This window comes from Hyperoodon ampullatus (genome assembly GCF_949752795.1).
Source record: "Hyperoodon ampullatus genome assembly, chromosome: 2".
NCBI lineage: Eukaryota > Metazoa > Chordata > Mammalia > Artiodactyla > Ziphiidae > Hyperoodon > Hyperoodon ampullatus.
The window spans coordinates 161,013,499-161,032,098 of record NC_136915.1 but is presented as its reverse complement, the minus strand read 5'-3'; the positions used below and the strand labels follow the sequence as shown (position 1 = coordinate 161,032,098).

The following is an 18,600-nucleotide window of genomic DNA, read 5'->3' as shown; positions in this document are numbered from 1 at the left end:
CTTAACAGCCCTCTTCTTTCCTATCTTCCCAAATCTGTCTGACAAAAGAATAGATGTTTTAGCTACTTATTCAGACCATCTGTACCAAATGCCATGAGACCGTGTGAGCTCCACCATATTGGGATTTCATGGAACTTTCCCTAATTGTCGGTGTAGTACTGCCGGTTCTACTTCCCTTCTGTATGCTTTTTAAAAGAGCAGTCATGTTTAATATTGTGAAATACGATGCGTCTCCTCCTCTCCCAGCCTCTAGAACATTGATAAATTTCAGAGCACGTTCAGCGGAATCGGATTGTATTATGTACAGTACACATGTTCATCACCAAACGGTACTCGCTGGAATATATGCAAGTAGAAGGAATTGCTGAGACTTCAAAACCCCAGTTTCTCACAACTGATCTTATTAGCCAGTGTATACCAAAGGTGGGTGGCAAAAGAAGTGTTATTTTTTGAAGTTTTCTTTAACCACTGAAGCCCTGTGCCGTTATAGACTGTGGGTTTCCAGTCTTTTGATTAAGCCTTGCCAGTCGTGTGCCGCTGTAACATCAAAGTGACCTCTCTGCACCCTGTCGCCTCCTCCGGCAGGCAGCCATCCTGGTCTCGGAGTGTGGGGTCGGCGCCGGACTGGAGCAGCAGCTCAACAATGTCCAAAAATTCACAGGCAGCAGCTGACAAGAAAATCGACAAATACGAAAACCAAGTTACCATGAGACAGAGAGTACTAAACTTCAGCAGGAAAGGCAAGTGCTGAGCAGTAAGGAATCCTGAACAGTGGGCGACGGGACAGTGGCTGGGGGGTGATGAGGCCTTGTAATGGAACTGCGCCGTGACGGTGGGTTTGCCAGTGTTAGGAAAATCAAATTTGCCTTTGTGGTTGCCCAGAAGCTAACAAACAAATACATTTTTTTAAATTGTGAGGCTTCTGGACTCTATTCTTCAGGATGGGATGAAGGGAAGGAACAAAAATAGTTTAAGTATTTCATTTACTTTGATCAAAATGATAGGTTTGTAGGCTAAGTCAAAAGGCTCAAAATACTGTAAATGTCAAAGAAAAGATTTTGTTTTGTCTTTGAAGAGGGAATAACTGGGTAACTAACTGAACTTTAAAATTCGTAAATGAAGAAAGAAAAAAAGGTGGCCTAGTAATCAGACCACCCCCTCTAAAGCAACCTTAAAAAAATGGCACCAATCACACAAGACACAGGAAGAGGAAAAGGACCTACAGATATCAAGACTTATTATGAAGATGGTATGGTACTGCCCCCAGGATGGACAAACAGACCAAAGGGCTAGAAGAGAGAGCCATCCATTCTTTTGCACACGTACAGAAACTTGATTGTGACAATGCTGGCATTGAAGATCAGCGAGGAAACAAAGCTCCATTAATTAGATGGCACTGAGACAACTGGGCTAAAGTCAAAAATAGGCATTTCACACAAGATAAAACATAAATAGCAACAAACATATGAAAAGATGAGCAACCACATTAGTAATCACGGAAATAAAAATTAAAACCAGAAGATACCATTTCACACCCACTAGATAATTGAAAACTAAAAACTGAGACAATACCAAGCGTGAAGGAGGCCAGGAGCAAGGGAAACTCCCCTCTGGACTGTGGAGAGTGTACACTGTGCATCACTTTGGACAACACTTTGGACAACAAGTTGGCATTACACGTTAAACCTAAACAAATGCCTACCCTTGGACCCAGCAATTCTACTCCTAGTTATACTCTCTAGAAACCTTTGCATGTATTCTCCAGGAGATATCTGCAAGAATGTACATATAGTAGCCCTGTTTGTGATAGACCCCAAATGTAGACAACTCAAATGCCCATTAAGAATAACACGTAAAAATAAAATATTGTTTACATATACAATGAAATCCCTTACCAAAATGAAAACTAATGACCTATAGCTTCATATAACATGAGTCTATCTCTAGAACATAATGTTGAAGGGAAAAAGCAAATTAGAAGAATACATACAGTATGTTTCCATTTAAACACAATTTTAAAAACAGGCAAGACTAAACACCATTATTCAGAGACACAAATATGAAGTGAAACTCTAAGGGAAAATAGTGGTATGAAATTTGGGATAGTGCTAATATGGGGTGGGGGGCAGTATAGGGAAGGCCGTATAATTGGATAGGCACACACACAGGGGTTTCAAAGATACTGGCAATGTTCTCTTTCTTAAACTACATGGTAGGTATATAATTTTTTAAAGGTACGTTTTAAATTCTTCATATACATTTTATATACAATTTTGTAGTATGATATATTACACAACAGCAACAACAAAAGGTTTTTAAAAGAAAGGGAGAGCAAGAAGGGTAAGTAGTTTGATTCAATGAGTATTTTACTGAATACATACCATACCAGTCCTATCAAGGATACAGGTAAGATTCCTGCTCTAAGGAACTTAGAAGGATGAGTAAACACTGTGGCAGGCGGACACACACACACACACACACACACACACACACTCTCACACACACACACCTGCAAAGGTGAGGGGGATGGAGAGAGGAAAGCTAAGGAATCAGGAAAAATACTACAAGTAGGTGGTATGTAAGCTGAGCTTTGAGGACAGAGTAAAATTCCAGGTAAACTTAGAAGAAAAGGCATGCAGAGTGACAAAACAACATTAAGAGAAGCAGGAGAACACAGGGAATGCTGAGAGAGCTGTCTGCTGGCTCAGAGAAGCAATATAGAGGGTCAAAAGCAGAGGCTGGATTTAAGTTAAACTATACAAAGCCTTGAAAGCCATACTAAGAAGTCTGGCATTTATGAGGAGGGGAGTAGCATAATTTGACCTCTGTGTTAGGATGATAATTCTAGAGTGACTTGGAGAACCTAGGCATTTGTGGCAGGTAGACCAGTTAAGAGATTGTGGTAGTCCTTTTGGGGGGCTTGAAATTAGCTAGTGTTGGCAGGAGTATAAAGAAGGGACTGATAAATAAATGCTGGAGAGGGTGTGGAGAGAAGGGAGCCCTCTTGTACTGCTGGTGGGAATGTAAACTGATACAGCTACTATGGAGAATAGTATGGAGGTTCCTTAAAAAACTAAAAATAGAACTACCATATGACCCAGCAATCCCACTACTAGGCATATACCCTGAGAAAACCATAATTCAAAAAGAGTTACATACCACAATGTTCATTGCAGCTCTATTTATAATAGCCAGGACATGGAAGCAACCTATAAAGATGTGGCACGTATATAAAATGGAATATTACTCAGCCATAAAAAGAAACAAAATTGAGTTCTTTGTAGTGAGGTGGATGGACGTAGGGACTGTCATAGAGAATGAAGTAAGTCAGAAAGAGAAAAACAAATACCGTATGCTAACACATGTATATAGAATCTAAAAAAAAAAAATGGTTCTGAAGAACCTAGGGGTAAGATGGGAATAAAGACACAGACCTACTAGAGCATGGATTTGAGGATATGGGGAGGGGGAAGGGTAAGCTGTGACGAAGTGAGAGAGTGGCATGGACATATATACACTACCAAACGTAAAACAGATAGCTAGTGGGAAGCAGCCGCATAGCACAGGGAGGTCAGCTCGGTGGTTTGTGACCACCTAGAGGGGTGGGATAGGGAGGGTGGGAGGGAGATGCAAGAGGGAAGAGATATGGGAACATATGTATATGTATAACTGATTCACTTTGTTATAAAGCAGAAACTAACACACCATTGTAAAGCAATTATACTCCAATAAAGATGTTAAAAAAAAGAATAAGGGTAGAATTCTAATTAAAAAACAAAAAAGTTTGTGAACACTAAATTTAATAATTAATGAAACTGATATAATGTCATATTTATAGACACCTAGCTAAACATTTAATTATTTATATTTTGCAATTTTCTTTTTGTTTTCTGGAGCAAAGATATTTTGTTTCAGATTTCAAGTACTTTTATAGGTTTTTGAAAAGCTCTTAGGCCCAAGGCCTGTGATCGTAATGTTTAAAACAGCCTGAGTATTTCTACACTTGATAAAATTACTGATAAATCTGATTATATAGAAACCTAAAACTGATAAATTTGAACACAAATTTAAAACAGCTATACCACACACACAAAAATACTATATACAAAAGTAAACCATAAACTGGGAAACATATTCACCTACATAACACAGATAAGAGCTAATATCCTTAACATTAAAACAAAAAAAAAAAACTTTAACAAATCAATCCAATGGTCAAAAGAATTAGAAGAATCAAAGATGACACCTATGTTTCTAGTCTTGGAGAACACATAGATGCTGGTGATATCTCTAAAATAAGGAACCAGAAGAAGGAAGAGCAAAGTTTTTGGAGGGGAACAGAAGCAGAAAATTATGGAGGGGTAGAAATAATATTGTTTGGGACATGATAAATATGTGGTACTAGGGGATATCTATATTGATAAGCTCAGCAGGGAGGTAAAAGTTGAATCTGAAAAAAAAAAAAAAACCCCACTCACCCCATACACACTACTATCTCCATTTTTTTTTTTTTTATAGTGTTTATTTTTACTTGTTGACAGTTTGCTTTATCTATTTATTTATTTTTGGCTGTGTTGGGTCTTCGTTTCTGTGCGAGGGCTTTCTCTAGTTGTGGAGAGCGGGGGCCACTCTTCATCGCGGTGCGCGGGCCTCTCACTATCGCGGCCTGTCCTGTTGCGGAGCACAGGCTCCAGACGCGCAGGCTCAGTAATTTTGGCTCACGGGCCCAGTTGCTCCGCGGCATGCGGGACCTTCCCAGACCGGGGCACGAACCCGTGTCCCCTGCATCGGCAGGCAGACTCTCAACCGCTGCGCCACCAGGGAAGCCCTACTATCTCCATTTTTACTGTACTGTGTGACTTCCTGAAGACATATGTTTTGGGCTCAGGATTTTTAGCAATTTTTCTGGATACTCTTTAAATATATTTATATTACATGATCACTCTGGCCAAAGAGCTACCTACCTAAGGTGGTTTCCCTTACCATGCTGGAGAAATACATTTGAAAGAGACATACAGATTATTGAAAATTCCTAATGGTGTCCTTACCAGTAGACACATTTATGTGGTTGGGAAATAAAAAGCTTAAGAGGCAAAGACTGTTAATGCCCGTTATTAAATTTTCACTTATGATTTTTCCTACAGTTTATGTTCATCCACTTTGGTTTTCATTGTTGATCACTGAGCATGTTTTACTAATTATTATTTTACATTATCTCTACTGGGTTTTCTTCTCCCTATAAACAGGCTTTAAGACTTCACTAGCTCTTTTTTTAAAAAAATTAATTTATTTATTCTTGGCTGCGCTGGGTTTTCGTTGCTGCACGTGGGCTTTCTCTAGTTGTGGCGAGCAGGGGCTACTCTTCGTTGTGGTGTGCGGGCTTCTCATTGCAGTGGCTTCTCTTGTTGCACAGCATGGGCTCTAGGCGCGCAGGCTTCAGTGGTTGTGGCATGTGGGCTCAGGAGTGGCTCGTGGGCTCTCGAGTGCAGGCTCAGTAGTTGTGGCTCACGGGCTTAGCTGCTCTGCAGCATGTGGGATCTTCCCAGACCAGGGCTCAAACCCATGTCCCCTGCAGTGGCAGGTGGATTAACCACTTTGCCACCAGGGAAGCCCCACCAGGGAAGCCCCACCAGCTCTTTAAAAGCGCCATTATCAAGCCTACTTATAATGACTCTCCTTTGCCACACCTGGCCTCTCTCCACCAGGCTTTCACTAGACTCTACTGCAGTGAGCCTGCATCAGAATCACCTGGAGGGCTTGTTGGACCACAGACTGCAGGGTGCCACCCCCGCAGTTTCTGATTGGTAGGTTTGGAGCATGACTGAGAATTTACATTTCCTAACAGGTTCCCAGGTGATGCTGATACTGATGATCTGGGGCCTCACTCTGAGACTCAGGGCTCTGCCTCCTGCCTCATACTATTGGTCAATTTTCACAGCTAGAGCCACTTAACTCACAAGTGTTGATAATGCCCCACACAGGTAAGAAGGAACACAGGCCTCTCATTGGTTCAGTACGACGTAACTTTACGTCGGATGTGACGTGGGTAGCAGAGCTGAGCCTTTGCTGAGTTTTCCAGCTCCCGTACTTCATCCTCTCCTGGATTCTTTGCTGAATACGCTATTTCCTCTGGCACTAGGACGCTTTGATTTCCCTTGCTCCGTTCCTTCTGGAAGCTGAAGATGAGCAGGTAAGTTCACTTCCCACATCTGGGAATCTACTTGGTTGCCTTTTAGACATTTGTGACGGTGCTGGTTTGCCTGTGCTGATTTTTTTCCGTTGCTTGTTGTTAAGACTTTGAAGTTTGCCTTTTCTGTGCCAGTGAGTCTAGTGTCCTGGGTCTGGTGTTCCGGGCCTGACTTCAAATACCCCAGGCTACCTTCTTCTCTGCTTTTCAAACAGTTGAATAATGTTGTTGTTATTTCCATGAGTGCTGCCCATTCTTTCCCTATCCTGGTTTCTATATGTATTTCCAGACCCCTCAACCCCGGGCTCCATCTTCCTGATGCTCTGAGACTCAGGGCCGGCTTGGTCTTTTTCCTCTATGAATGATTACTTTTCTGGTAAGATCATGAACCTTGGCTGGAAGGTTTTTTTTTTGGCGGTACGCGGGCCTCTCACTGCTGTGGCCTCTCCCGTTGCGGAGCACAGGCTCCGGACGCGCAGGCTCAGCGGCCATGGCTCACGGGCCCAGCCGCTCCGCGGCATGTGGGATCTTCCCGGACCGGGGCACGCACCCGTGTCCCCGGCATCGGCAGGCGGACTCTCAACCACTGCGCCACCAGGGAAGCCCCATGGCTGGAAGGTTTTAATGCCACCTACATGCATGACTTAGAGCCTAGTAAGTCAACTCTATCTTTTCCTTTTTAAACCTGTGTCAAGGAGGTCTATGGGCTTGCCATGCAAAGTGTAGTCTGAGGATCAGTGGCTTTCAGCCTATTAGGGGAGCTTGTTAGAAATGCAGAGCTTCAGGCCTCACCTCAGATGTACTGAGTTAGAATCCATGGTGTAACAAGAGCCACAGGTGATTTTCATGCACATTGTAAAGAACTGATGTGTGGTATAGTGCCTGTAGGATGAACTGCCCCCACCTGAGACTAATTATTATGACTCAACCTTACCAATCACTACTTTTTCCAACCTCTTTATTGCTACTGATGTAATTCTACAAACCTGTGTTGGGTGAGTTTCCTGATGACAATGTGAACTATGACCTACAACCCATGATTCTGTAGGAACCCAGAGTCTCTCTGTGTATATCTCACATTTGTTGTTTCTTAGTATATCTTTTGCACGAGGCCTTTTCAACTATGTCAGCATACCAAAGGAATATTGGCTTTTGGCCATGATCTGATGTGGGCTCGGATGACAGGCAGCCTGAGGGTCCAGGGCGGGTAAGTACCACTCAAGTTCAACAATAAATTTTAGGTGCTTAATGTAATGCTGGCCCACAGCAGATGACCATCCAAATATCTCTCATCAGTATTTACTATGGAGAAGGTGTTGAAAGTAGATGAGGCTGAGTGAACTAACCCCACCCCAGGGCTTTGGTGGTGGGTGGGGCCAGCAGTACTGGTCTGGACAGTCACCGCTGAATGGCCTTGTTGCCAGAAACCCATCCCTGAAGGAGCAGGACTCCAGCCAGTGACCTAGTCCACAAGTCAGGTCCAACCATTGCAGGGGGGTGGGGCTAGTAAGATATATACGGAGTGTCAGAACCTCAGTCAAGAATGCCTACATTCAGAATAGGGATACAGGTCCGAAAGGAGGAAACTGCCACATTAACCAGGAGACCCAGGTGGACAGGCCCTTATTCATAAGTAGCGCCATAGAAAGAACATGGATTCTAGAATCCAAGCTGGGTTTGTGTGACCTTGAGTAACTATCCTCAGATGGTCTTCCTAGGCAAATGAAAATGCATGTCCAGGGTCTAATAGAGGACTCAAATAGTAGATGCTTATTAAATGGTAGTTACTATTATGTTTATTATAGAGGGAATCATATTCTTATGTGAGCCTATGGACCTCAAGGCTGCTCCAGGTTCTTTGAATTCTGATCCGCCTGGTTGGAGGGTTGGGTAGCTAGTATAGTACCTCATTCAGGATTTGGGCAGAAGGAAACACGCATGCTCAAAGCACAAGTGCTTAGCTAGGTACATTGGAGGACTTTTTTTCCCTTTCCTCTTCTGTTCTCTTCTCTTGTGATTTGATGACTAACTTTAGAATTGTGTTGGGATTCTTTTTTCTTTTTGTGTGTATCTATGGTAGATTTTCAGTTTGTGGTTACCATGAGGTTTTGACATAGCAGTCTCTATATAAACAAGATTGTTTTAAGTTGCTGGTCTTTTTTTTTTTTTTTTTTTTTTAGTGGTACGCAGGCCTCTCACTGTTGTGGCCTCTCCCGTTGTGGAGCACAGGCTCCGGACGCACAGGCTCAGCGGCCATGGCTCACGGGCCCAGCCGCTCCACGGCATGTGGGATCCTCCCAGACCGGGGCACGAACCCGTGTCCCCTGCATCGGCAGGCGGACTCTCAACCACTGCGCCACCAGGGAAGCCCTGCTGGTCTTTTAATTTCAAATGCATTTCCAATATCCCGTATTTGTACTATCCTCTTCTCACAGTTGCTGGTTTTGATATCATATTTGTGTGTGGATGATTTCCTACCTTTACAGTATGTTCGCCTTTACTGGTGAGCTTTCCCATTTGTAATTTTCTTTTTTCTAGTTGTGACCTTTTCTTTTTCATCTAGAGAAGTTTCTTTAGCATTTGTTGCAAAGCTGGCCTGGTGGTGCTAAATTCTCTTAGCTTTTGCTAGTCTGTAAAGCTTTTGATTTCTCCATCAAATCTAAATGAGAGCTTGCTGGGTGTTCTTGGTTTTAGATTTTTCCCTTTTATCACTTTAAATATATCATGCCACTCCCTTCTGGCCTGCAGAGTTTCTGCTGAAAAATCTGCTGCTAGCCTTATGGGAGTCTCCTTGTATGTTATTTGTTGCTTTTCCCTTGTTGCTCTTAATATTTTGTCTTTAATTTTTGTCAATTTGATTACTATGTGTCTTGGTGTGTTAATCCTTGGCTTAATCCTGTATGGGACTCTCTGCACTTCCTGGACTTGGGTGACAGTTTCCTTTCCCATGTTAGGGAAGTTTTCAGCTATTACCTCTTCAAATATCTTCTCAGGCCCTTTCTCTCTTTCTCCTTCTGAGACCCCTATAATGTGACTGGTAGTGCATGTGATGTCCCAGAGGCCTCTTAAACTGTCCTCATTTCTTTTCATTTTTTCTTTATTCTGTTCCATGGCAATGATTTCCACCACTCTGTCTTCAGCTCACTGTTTCATTCTTCTGCCTCATTTATTCTGCTATTGATTCCTTCTAACGTATTTTTCATCTCATTACTGTACTTGTCAACTGTTTGGTTGTTCTTTATATTTTCTCTTTGCTAAGAACTTCTTGTAACTTCTTGATCTATGCATCCATTCTTTTCCTGAGTTCTTGGATCATCTTTATGATCATTACTTGGAACTCTTTCTCGGGTAGATTGCCTATCTCCACTTCACTAGTTGCCCTTCTGGGGTTTTATCTTGTTACTTCGTCTGCAGCATATTCCTTTGCTGTCTCATTTTGTTTAAATTTCTATTTGTATTTTTGTTCCTGCGGTAGGTTAGTTACATTTCTCGACCTTGGAGAAGTGGTCCTCGTCCCAGCAGTGCATTCCCCTCTCATCACTCAGGGGCAGGGAACAGCTGTTTCCAGGGTAGGTTCTAACCTGAGTTTATGGACTCAGTTCTGCAGGCTGTAGGATCGTAGTTTTCCGGTGTTTGTCCCCTGGTGGGTGAGGCTGGTCTGGAGGCTTGTGCAGGCTTTCTGGCAGGAGGGACTGGTGCCTGCCCACTGATGGGTGGAGCTGGGTCTTGGCCCTCTGGTGGGCAGGGCCATGTCAAGGGACCTATCTAGAGGCGGCTGTGTGCTCAGGAAGTCTTTAGGCAACCTATTTGCTGATGGCTGGGGCTGTGTTCCTGCCCTGTTGGTTGTCTGGCCTGAGACGTCCCAGAACTGGAGCCTACAGGCAGTTGGGTGGGGCCAGGCCTCGGTGCTTATGACCCAGGCAAGATGTCTGCCTTCAGTGAGAGTTCATGTAGATGACGCTCTCCAATATTTCTGCCACCGCCACCAGTGTCCATGTTTCCAGTGTGAGCTACAGCTGCCCCCCCACCCCCACTTCCCCAGGAGACCCACTAAGACCAGAAGGTAGGTCTGGCCTGGGATCCTACAAAGTCACTGCTTTTGCCCTGGGTTCTGGTGTATGTGAGACCTTGTGTGCACCCTCCAAGAGTGGAGTCTCTGTTTCCCCCAGTCCTGTGCAGCTCTTGCAATCAAGCCCCTCTGGCCTTCAAAGACAGGTACTCTGGGGGGTCCTCCTCCTGATGCCAGACCCCTAGGCTGGGAAGCCTGATGTGGGGCTCAGAACTCTCACTCCTGTGGGAGAACTTCTGCGATATAATTATTCTCCAGTTTGTGGGTCACCCACCTGGGTGGTATGGGAATTGTTTATATCACGAGTTCGCCCCTCCTACTGTTTTGTTGTGGTTTATTCTTTGTGTCTTTGGATGTAGAATATCTTTTTTGGTAGGTTCCAGTCTTTTTTATCAATGGCTGTTCAGCAGTTAGTTATGATTTTGGTGTGCGTGTCAGAAGAGGTGAGCTCAGGGTCCTTCTACTCTGCCATCTTGTCCGTCCCAGATTCTTCATCCACTTTGGATTGTGCCAGTTAACATACAGAGCAAGATTCCCTGGTTTTTCTCCCTTTTTAAAAACATTGAAGTAATATTCATTCTTCTTAAAACTTTGAATTCCGGCAAATGTGTCTACTTGTGTAGCTACCATTACAATAGAGACATACGACATGTCCATAACCCCCAAAACTTCCTCCTGGCCTCTCCGCAGCCAATCCTCTTACCCCCACCCATTGCCCCTGGCAACCACTGATCTGATTTCTGTCCTTAGGTTTTGCCTTTTCCAGAAGTGGAAATCATACAGCCTTTAGTCTTCTGTGTCTGGCTTCTTTCATTGAGCATGATGCTTTTGACATCCATCCATGTTGCTGCAGGTATGAGTAGTTCTTTCCCTTTTGTTGCTGAGTAGTATTCCATTGTATAAAAGTATGTAGGCATCTGGCTTGTGTCCAGTTTTTGGCCATTATGAATAAGATCCTATGAACACCTGGATACATGTCTTTGTATGGATCTTTTATGTTTTCACATCTTTTGGGTAAATATCTAGAGTGGGATTGCTGAGTCACATGGCAAGTGAACATTAAACTTGAATAAGAAACTACCAAACTTCCAAAGTTTGTATTCCCACCAGTATGTATGAATTCTAGTTGCTCTGTATCCTTGTCAGCACTTTTTATTATCATTAAAATTCTTTTTAGCCATTCTCGTCAGGTCTCTAGTACCTATAGTATAGGTACTATATAGTATAGTCAGGTCTTCTTATTGTGGTTTTTAATTTACATTTCCCTAATGTCTAATGATGAACATCTTTTTATGTACTTATTTGCCAATCATCTACCTTTGGTGAGTTATCCAAATCTTTTGTCCACTTAATTGGGGTGTCTTTTTAATAAAGTTAGAATTATTCTTTACATATTCTTGGATATAAGTTTTTTTCCAAATATGTTTTATAAATATTTTTTCCCACTCTGTGTCTCGTCTTTTGTTAACAGTATCTTTTGAAGGGTAAAATTTTAAAATTTTGAATGAAATCCAATTTATTTTTTTTCTTTTATGTTTTGTGCTTTTTGTGTCCTATATAAGAAGTCTTTGTCTATCCCAAGATTACAAAGATTTTCTTGCACATTTTCTTCTAGTTCTTTATATTTTAGCTCTTATGTATAGGTCTCTGATCCATTTCAAGATAATTTTTGTGGAGGGTATGAGAAAAGGGTTGAGGCTTTTCTTCCCCCCAGTATGTATGTGTATGTCCAACTGTTACAGCACCATTTGTTAAATAGAGTATCCTTTCCTCCACTGACTAACCTTGGCACTTCTGTCAAAAATCAATCACCCATGTGTGGTTTGGTCTATTTCTAGGTTGTTTATCTTGTTTCATTGATCTATACACCTCACCCTACACCAATATCTCACTGTTTTGATTTCTGTATCTTTATAGTAAGTTTGTAGTAAGTAATAATACATTGGTCAAAGAAAAAAATCAAAGAAACTAAATTATTTTGAACTAAATGAAAATGAAAACACAACTTGTCAAAATTTGTGGGATGCATCAAAAGCAGTACTTAGAAGGAAATTTATAGCATTGAATGCATGTATTAGAAAAGAAGAAAGATATAAAATCAATAATCTAAGTTCCCACCTTAGGAAACTGGAAAAAGAAGAGCAAATTAAATCCAAAGTAAGCAGAAAAAAAAAAAAAGAAAAAAATTACAACAGAAATCAATGAAATTGAAAACAGGAAATCAATAGAGAAAATCAGTAAAATCAAAAGGTAGTTCTTTGAAAAGATCAATAAGCCTCCAGCCAAGTTAAATAAGAAAAGAGAGGACACAAATTACTAATATCAGAAATGAAAGAGGGGACATTACTACAGGTCCAATAGACATTAAAAGGATAAAAAGGAATACTACGAACAATTCTATGCCTACAAATACATCTACATGAGATGGACCAATTCCTTGAAAGACACAATTTGCCAAAATTCACACAAGAAAAAATATACATTCTGAATAGGCCTGTAACTAGTAAAGAAATCGAATAAATGATTAATAACCTTCCAAACTAGAAAGTACCAGGCCTGTGTGGGTTCACTGGTGAATTCTACTAAACATTTAAAGAAGAAATTATACCAGATCTCTACAATCTCTTTCAGAAGGCAGAAGTAGAGAGAATATTTCCTAAATCATTCTATGAGGCCACCATTACTCTAATAACAAAAACCAGACAAAAACATTATAAGAAAGGGAAAAAAAACTACAGACCGATATCTCTCATGGACATAAACACAAAACCCTCAACAAAATATTAGCAAATTGAACTCAACAATGAATAAAAAGAATTATACACCACAGCCAAGTGGGATTTATCCCAGGTGGGCAAGGCTGGTTCAACACTTGAAAATCAATTAATGTAATCCATCGTATCAATAGGCAAAAAAAATAAAATCACATGATCATATCAATAGATGCAGAAAAATAACTTGACAAAATCTAACACTCATTTGTGATTAAAAAAAACCTCTCAGTTAACTAGAAATTGAGGGGAACTTCCTCAACTTGAGAAGTTCTCAGCTATTTCTTTAAATAAACTTTCTTCTCCCTTCTCCTTCTATTGCCCTGCTGGGATACCTATTATCCTAATGGTGCCCCTCCTGAAAGAGAGAGCTCTTACAGAATTTCCTCATTTTTAAATGCTATTTCTCTTCCTTCTACTTGTATAAATTTTAGATTTCTATCTTTGAGCTCTCTAATTCTCTCTTCTATGTGGTTTGCTCTGTTTCCAATGTTTTTTTTTTTAAACATTTATTTACTTTTGGCTGCATTGGGTCTTAGCTGCGGCACACGGGCTCTTCGTTGCGGTTCGCAGGCTTCTCTCTAGTTGTGGCATGTGGGCTCTCTAGCTGTGGTGCAGGCTCCAGAGCATGTGGGCTCTGTAGTTGTGGTGCACAGGCTCCACAGTGTGTGGGCTCTGTAGCTGCGGCATGCAGGCTCTTTAGTTGTGGCGTATGGGCTTAGTTGACCCGCGGCATGTGGGATCTTAGTTCCCCGACCAGGGACTGAAGCCGCATCCCCTGCATTGGAAGGCGGACTCTCAACCACTGGACCACCAGGGAAGTCCCCTTTCAATGCTTTCTAATGCATTCTTTATCTCATTTATTGAGTTCTTCAGCTCCAAAACGTGTTTGGTTCTTTTTTAGAGTTTAAATCTCTTTGGCAAAGTATTACTTCTGTTCATTCATTTTATTCCTGAGCTCACTGAACTGCCTTTCTGAATTTTCTTGTTGTTTGCTGAGTTTCTTCATGTTCACTATTTTGAATTCTCTATCAGTTAGATCACAATATTCCATGACTTTAAGTTTGGTTTCTGGAGAATTGTCGTTTTCTTTCTGTGGTAGTGTTACTCTAGTTCTTCATGGTGCTTGATAAGTTGTTCCTCTGCCAGCACATCTGAAGTAGCAACAGGTTAGAAATCAGAGGCTTTCTGTTTTCCAGTAGGTGGCACTATAGCATAAGTTTTTGGTTTCTCTTACCTGAGCTGCCTCTTGTTACATTTGAGAGTTAGCACTTTCTACCCTGTACTGCCCATAACATGTGGCCCCTGCCCACATTATCAGTTCTTGCATCTCTGGGGTCACTGGTGCCTTGCTTCTGCCAGTGTTGCTGGCATCACCACCTGGTGTACCAGGATGGTGAGCTCTCCCTTGTGTCTGGGTTCCCCTGAGTCACAGGCTCTGCCACTGCAGGGGGAGAGTAAGGGAAGGGGGGAAGCAGGAGTTGTGAGGGCACCTCTTCGTGTCTGGTATTATAAGGTTAGTGGGCTCTGCCACTGCAGATTCGGGGGGAGGGGGCAGGTGGCTGGAGTGGTGGGCACATCAGTGGCTGGAGGGATGGGGTCCCAGGCCCCACTACTGCTGTTGCCCAGTTGCCTGTGGCCGCAGGTGTTGTGTAGGTGGAGTCGTGTGCATTGCCTCCCCGGCTGCTACTGGGTTCTCTGGGGCTGTGGGCTCAGCTGCTGTGGTGGGAAGGCCAGGACTACAGGTCCCACCTCCGCTGTTTCCTCGGTTCTGCCTCCTATATGTGTTCCAGTCCACTGACCTTTAGATGTACAGATGTGTGGAATTCTCTAGCTCCTGGTGTGTTGGGCAGAGGCACCTTTGTTGAGTTATGAATGTTTTACTAGTTGCAGATTGAAAGGGAGAGACAAAGGTAGCTTTTCACTCCACTATGTTGCTGATGTCATTCCTCGGGAACTTCCTCAATGTGATAAAGAACATCTACAAAAAGCCTATAGCTAAAATCATACTCACTGGTGAGAAACTCAAAGCTTTCACACTAAGATCGGGTATAAGGCAAGGATATCCCTTCTCACCCCTCCTTTTGAACACTGTACTGGAAGTTCTAGGTAATGCAATAAGACATGAAAAGGAAATAAAAGATATACAGATTAGGGAGGAAGAAATAAAACTGTCTTTGTTTGCAGATAACATGACAGTCCATGTGGAAAATCCAAACGAACTGACAAAAAAACTCCTGGAAAAAATAAGCAATTATAGCAATGTTGCAGAATATAATGTTAATGTACAAAAGTCAATTGCTTTCCAGCAATGGACAAGTGGAATTTGAAATTTAAAACATAATACCATTTATATTAGCACCCCCAAAATGAAATACTGAGGTATAAATCTAACATGATATTTACCAAGATCCATATGAGAAAAACTATAAAGCTCAGAACAAAATCAACAAGCTAAATAAACGGAGAGATATTCCACATTCGTGGATAGGAAGATTCAGTACTGTCAAGATGTCAGTTCTTCCCAACCAAAATCCCAGCAAGTCAGGCTGTGGATAACAACAAACTGTACAGTTTATATGGAGAGGCAAAAGATCCAGAAGAGCCGACACAATATTGAAAGAGAAGAACAAAGCTGGAAGACAGACACTGTCTGACTTCAAGACTTATGATAAAGCTATAATAATTAAGACAGTATGGTATTGGCAAAAGAACAGAAAAACAGATCAATGGAACAGAATAGAGAGCCCAGAAACAGACCAACGTAAATACTGGATATAAATATCATGGAGTAAGTCTCTCCAGGAAGGCAGTAAAGGGTGTTGGGACCCTTCCATTGCCTTAATGCACTAGCTAGAACTTCCAGTACAATGTTGAATCAAAGTGGAGAGAGTGGATGGACATCTCTGCCTTGTTCCCAGTCAGAAGGAAAGCATTCAGCATTTTACCATTAAGGATGATGTTAGCTATTGATTTCTTCAGGCTGAAGAAGTTCCCTCTATTCCTATTTTGCTCTGTTTTTTTGTTGTTGTTGTTCTGTTTTTGTTTTTTTTTGTTGTTTTCTCCAAATCATGAAGGAGGCTGAATTTTTCAATGGCTTTTTCTACATATATGGAGATGATATGTTTTATTTTTGGTTTTGATTTGTCTGATATGGTGAAATACAATGATTTTCAGCTGCTGAACCAACCTTAGATTCCTGGGATAAACACATTTGGTTATAATTACTCTTTTTGTATATTGCTATGTTCAATTTGCTAACATTTTATTAAAGATTTTTTTGCATCTACATTCATGAGACATATCAGCCTGTAGTTTTCTTTTCCTCTAGGGTCGTCTTATGGTTTTGGTATTAGGCTAATGTTAGTCTCATAGAATTAGTTTGGCAGTGTTCCCTCCTCTTATTTTCTGGAAGAGTTTGTGTGTAGAACCGGTATTACTTCTTCCTTCAATATTTAGTAGAATTCACAGTGAAGCAATCAGGGCCTGGAGATTTTGCTGTGGGAAAGCTTTCAGTAACAAATTCTCAATCTCTTCAATAGATATAGGGCTATCTAGGTTCTCTATTTCTTTTTGAGAGAATGTTGTTAGTTTGTGTCTTTAGGAAGTGTGTCTATTTACTCTAAGTTATCTAATCTATTGGTAAAAAGCTGTTAATAATGTTCCCTTATTTGCTTCATAATATCTGTATGATCTGTGTTGATGACTCCTTTTCATTTCTGAAATTGTTAATTTGTTTTTCCTCTTCTAAATTGGTCTGGCTAGAGGTCTATCAGTTTTATTGACCTTTTTAAAGGTTTTCAATGGTTTCATTGATTTCTGGTTTTCTATTTCCATGATTTCTGCTCTGACCTTTATTTTTATTACAATGCTTATCTTGAGCTTACTTTGCTTTTCTTTTTCAAAAAATTTTCAAGGTAGAATCTTAGATCGTTGATTTGAGACCTTTCTTTTTTAATAAAAGATCCAATTTTCCTCTAAGCACTGTTCTAGCTGCATCTCACAACTTTTGGTGGGGTGTTTTCATTTCATTCAATTCAAAATATTTTCTTATTTCTCTTGGAATTTCTTCTTTGACCTATGAGTTATTTAGAAGTGTGTTGAAGTTTCATACAATTAGGGATTTTCCAGATACGTGTCTGTTATTAATTTCTAATTTAATTCTGTGGTGGTCACAGAGCAAACTTTGTATGATTTCTTTTATGCTTGTTAAGGTTAGTTTTACGGCCTAGAATATGGTCTGTCTTGGTAAATGTTCCATGTATACTTGAAACAATGTATATTGTGTATATTAGGTGTAATGTTCTATAAATGTCAATTAGGTCAAGTTGGTTGATAGTATGGTTCAAGTCTTTCAAATCCTTGCTGAATTTTTATCTACTTGCTCTATCAATTACTCATTTATTGCTGGAAAAGGGCTGTTTTTTCTTTGCTTTCTTGAATGCAGAACATTGTGTGTAGGAGGACAGTGGAGGCTGAAGTAAATAATACTATTTACACCCAGAAATGGTCATGCCTTTTCTTCTGTCATGCCATTAGTATGGGTGTTGAGTCAATCTAGTCAGCCGTTGAACCAGGTTTGGTTTTGTTGTTACTATGGATAACCTCAGTGCATCACACACTTAAATTCCTCCAGCTGTGGGCTGCTGCTACCTTATGCTTAGTGTGAGGCCTGGGTGCCAGAGGGTGTTTTTGTTTAGAATTCTCACTCCACCCTCAGCTTTCAGTAGTCTCTGCACATCTACCACAGAGGGAGTCTCTCTCTGTACTTTTTCTCCTCATCCATCGATAAGACTGCTACTGCTTATTACTCAGAGTGAGGCTCATGGTGAGTGAGAGTGGGATAGAGTTCTTTGTCCTTTTAGTCTAGTCTCAGTCTTAGGCCCTCAGGGGTGGCAATTTCTCAGTGTTCTTGCATCCTCCCTGCCCCCCCAAATGTCAGCCAAATTCTGCCTTGTGTGAGAGAAAACATGTCTTGAGTGGAAACTCCCTGTCCAGCCCCCAGGGACAAGAGATCTCTGCTTTGTGTCAGCACAGGATCTGGAGCCCAGGGGCTCCCTGTCCTGCCAGTGGCAGACAGGGTTTGCTTTCACTCCTCCTCCAAAGGCAGTGGATATCTGCCTAGGCCCAGGGACAGGAGGAGAGAATAGAAGAGCTTTCTGCTTTTCCCCCAGTGGCTTAAGGATTTTTCTCTGTATGAAATAAGGGTCTAGGGAAGTGGCAGGATTTCATGCCTGTGTGCCACTGAGGAGGGATCTCTCTGTTCTCAATTTGTCTTACAGCACCCAGTTAATGAAAAAAAGTACATGAGTGAAAAGTCTTCTTGGGTCTGAGGCTCCCAGTTATTCTAAAATGTCATACTAGCTCACCTTAAGAATTTGTTAATTTTAGCTGTTTTCTTTCTTTCTTATCAGATTAGAAGAAAAGAGGCAGATATGGTGGCTGCCTCTTCCTTGGGCGCTCTATCAAAGGTGAAACAGTTGGTGTATCTTATAGGGGCTTGTCATTCTTTAGAATTCGATTTACTTTGCTGACACACAACTTCTACTATCTGATGGGTTTAAGAAAAGTTA

General features: G+C 41.4%; 1 protein-coding gene across 2 annotated transcripts in view; it reads right to left on the bottom strand.

Moving 5' to 3' along the window:
- Positions 1-513: 513 nt before the first annotated feature.
- ACBD6 (acyl-CoA binding domain containing 6) overlaps positions 514-18,600 on the bottom strand; it is a gene marked incomplete at its 3' end in the record, with an annotated part of 230,170 nt that continues 212,083 nt past the window's right edge. For both annotated transcript variants that reach the window (XM_079697808.1, XM_079697807.1), the window contains one exon: positions 514-668. In XM_079697808.1, coding sequence (XP_079553934.1) covers positions 514-668 — 155 coding nt within the window. The remainder of the gene's footprint in view (positions 669-18,600) is intronic.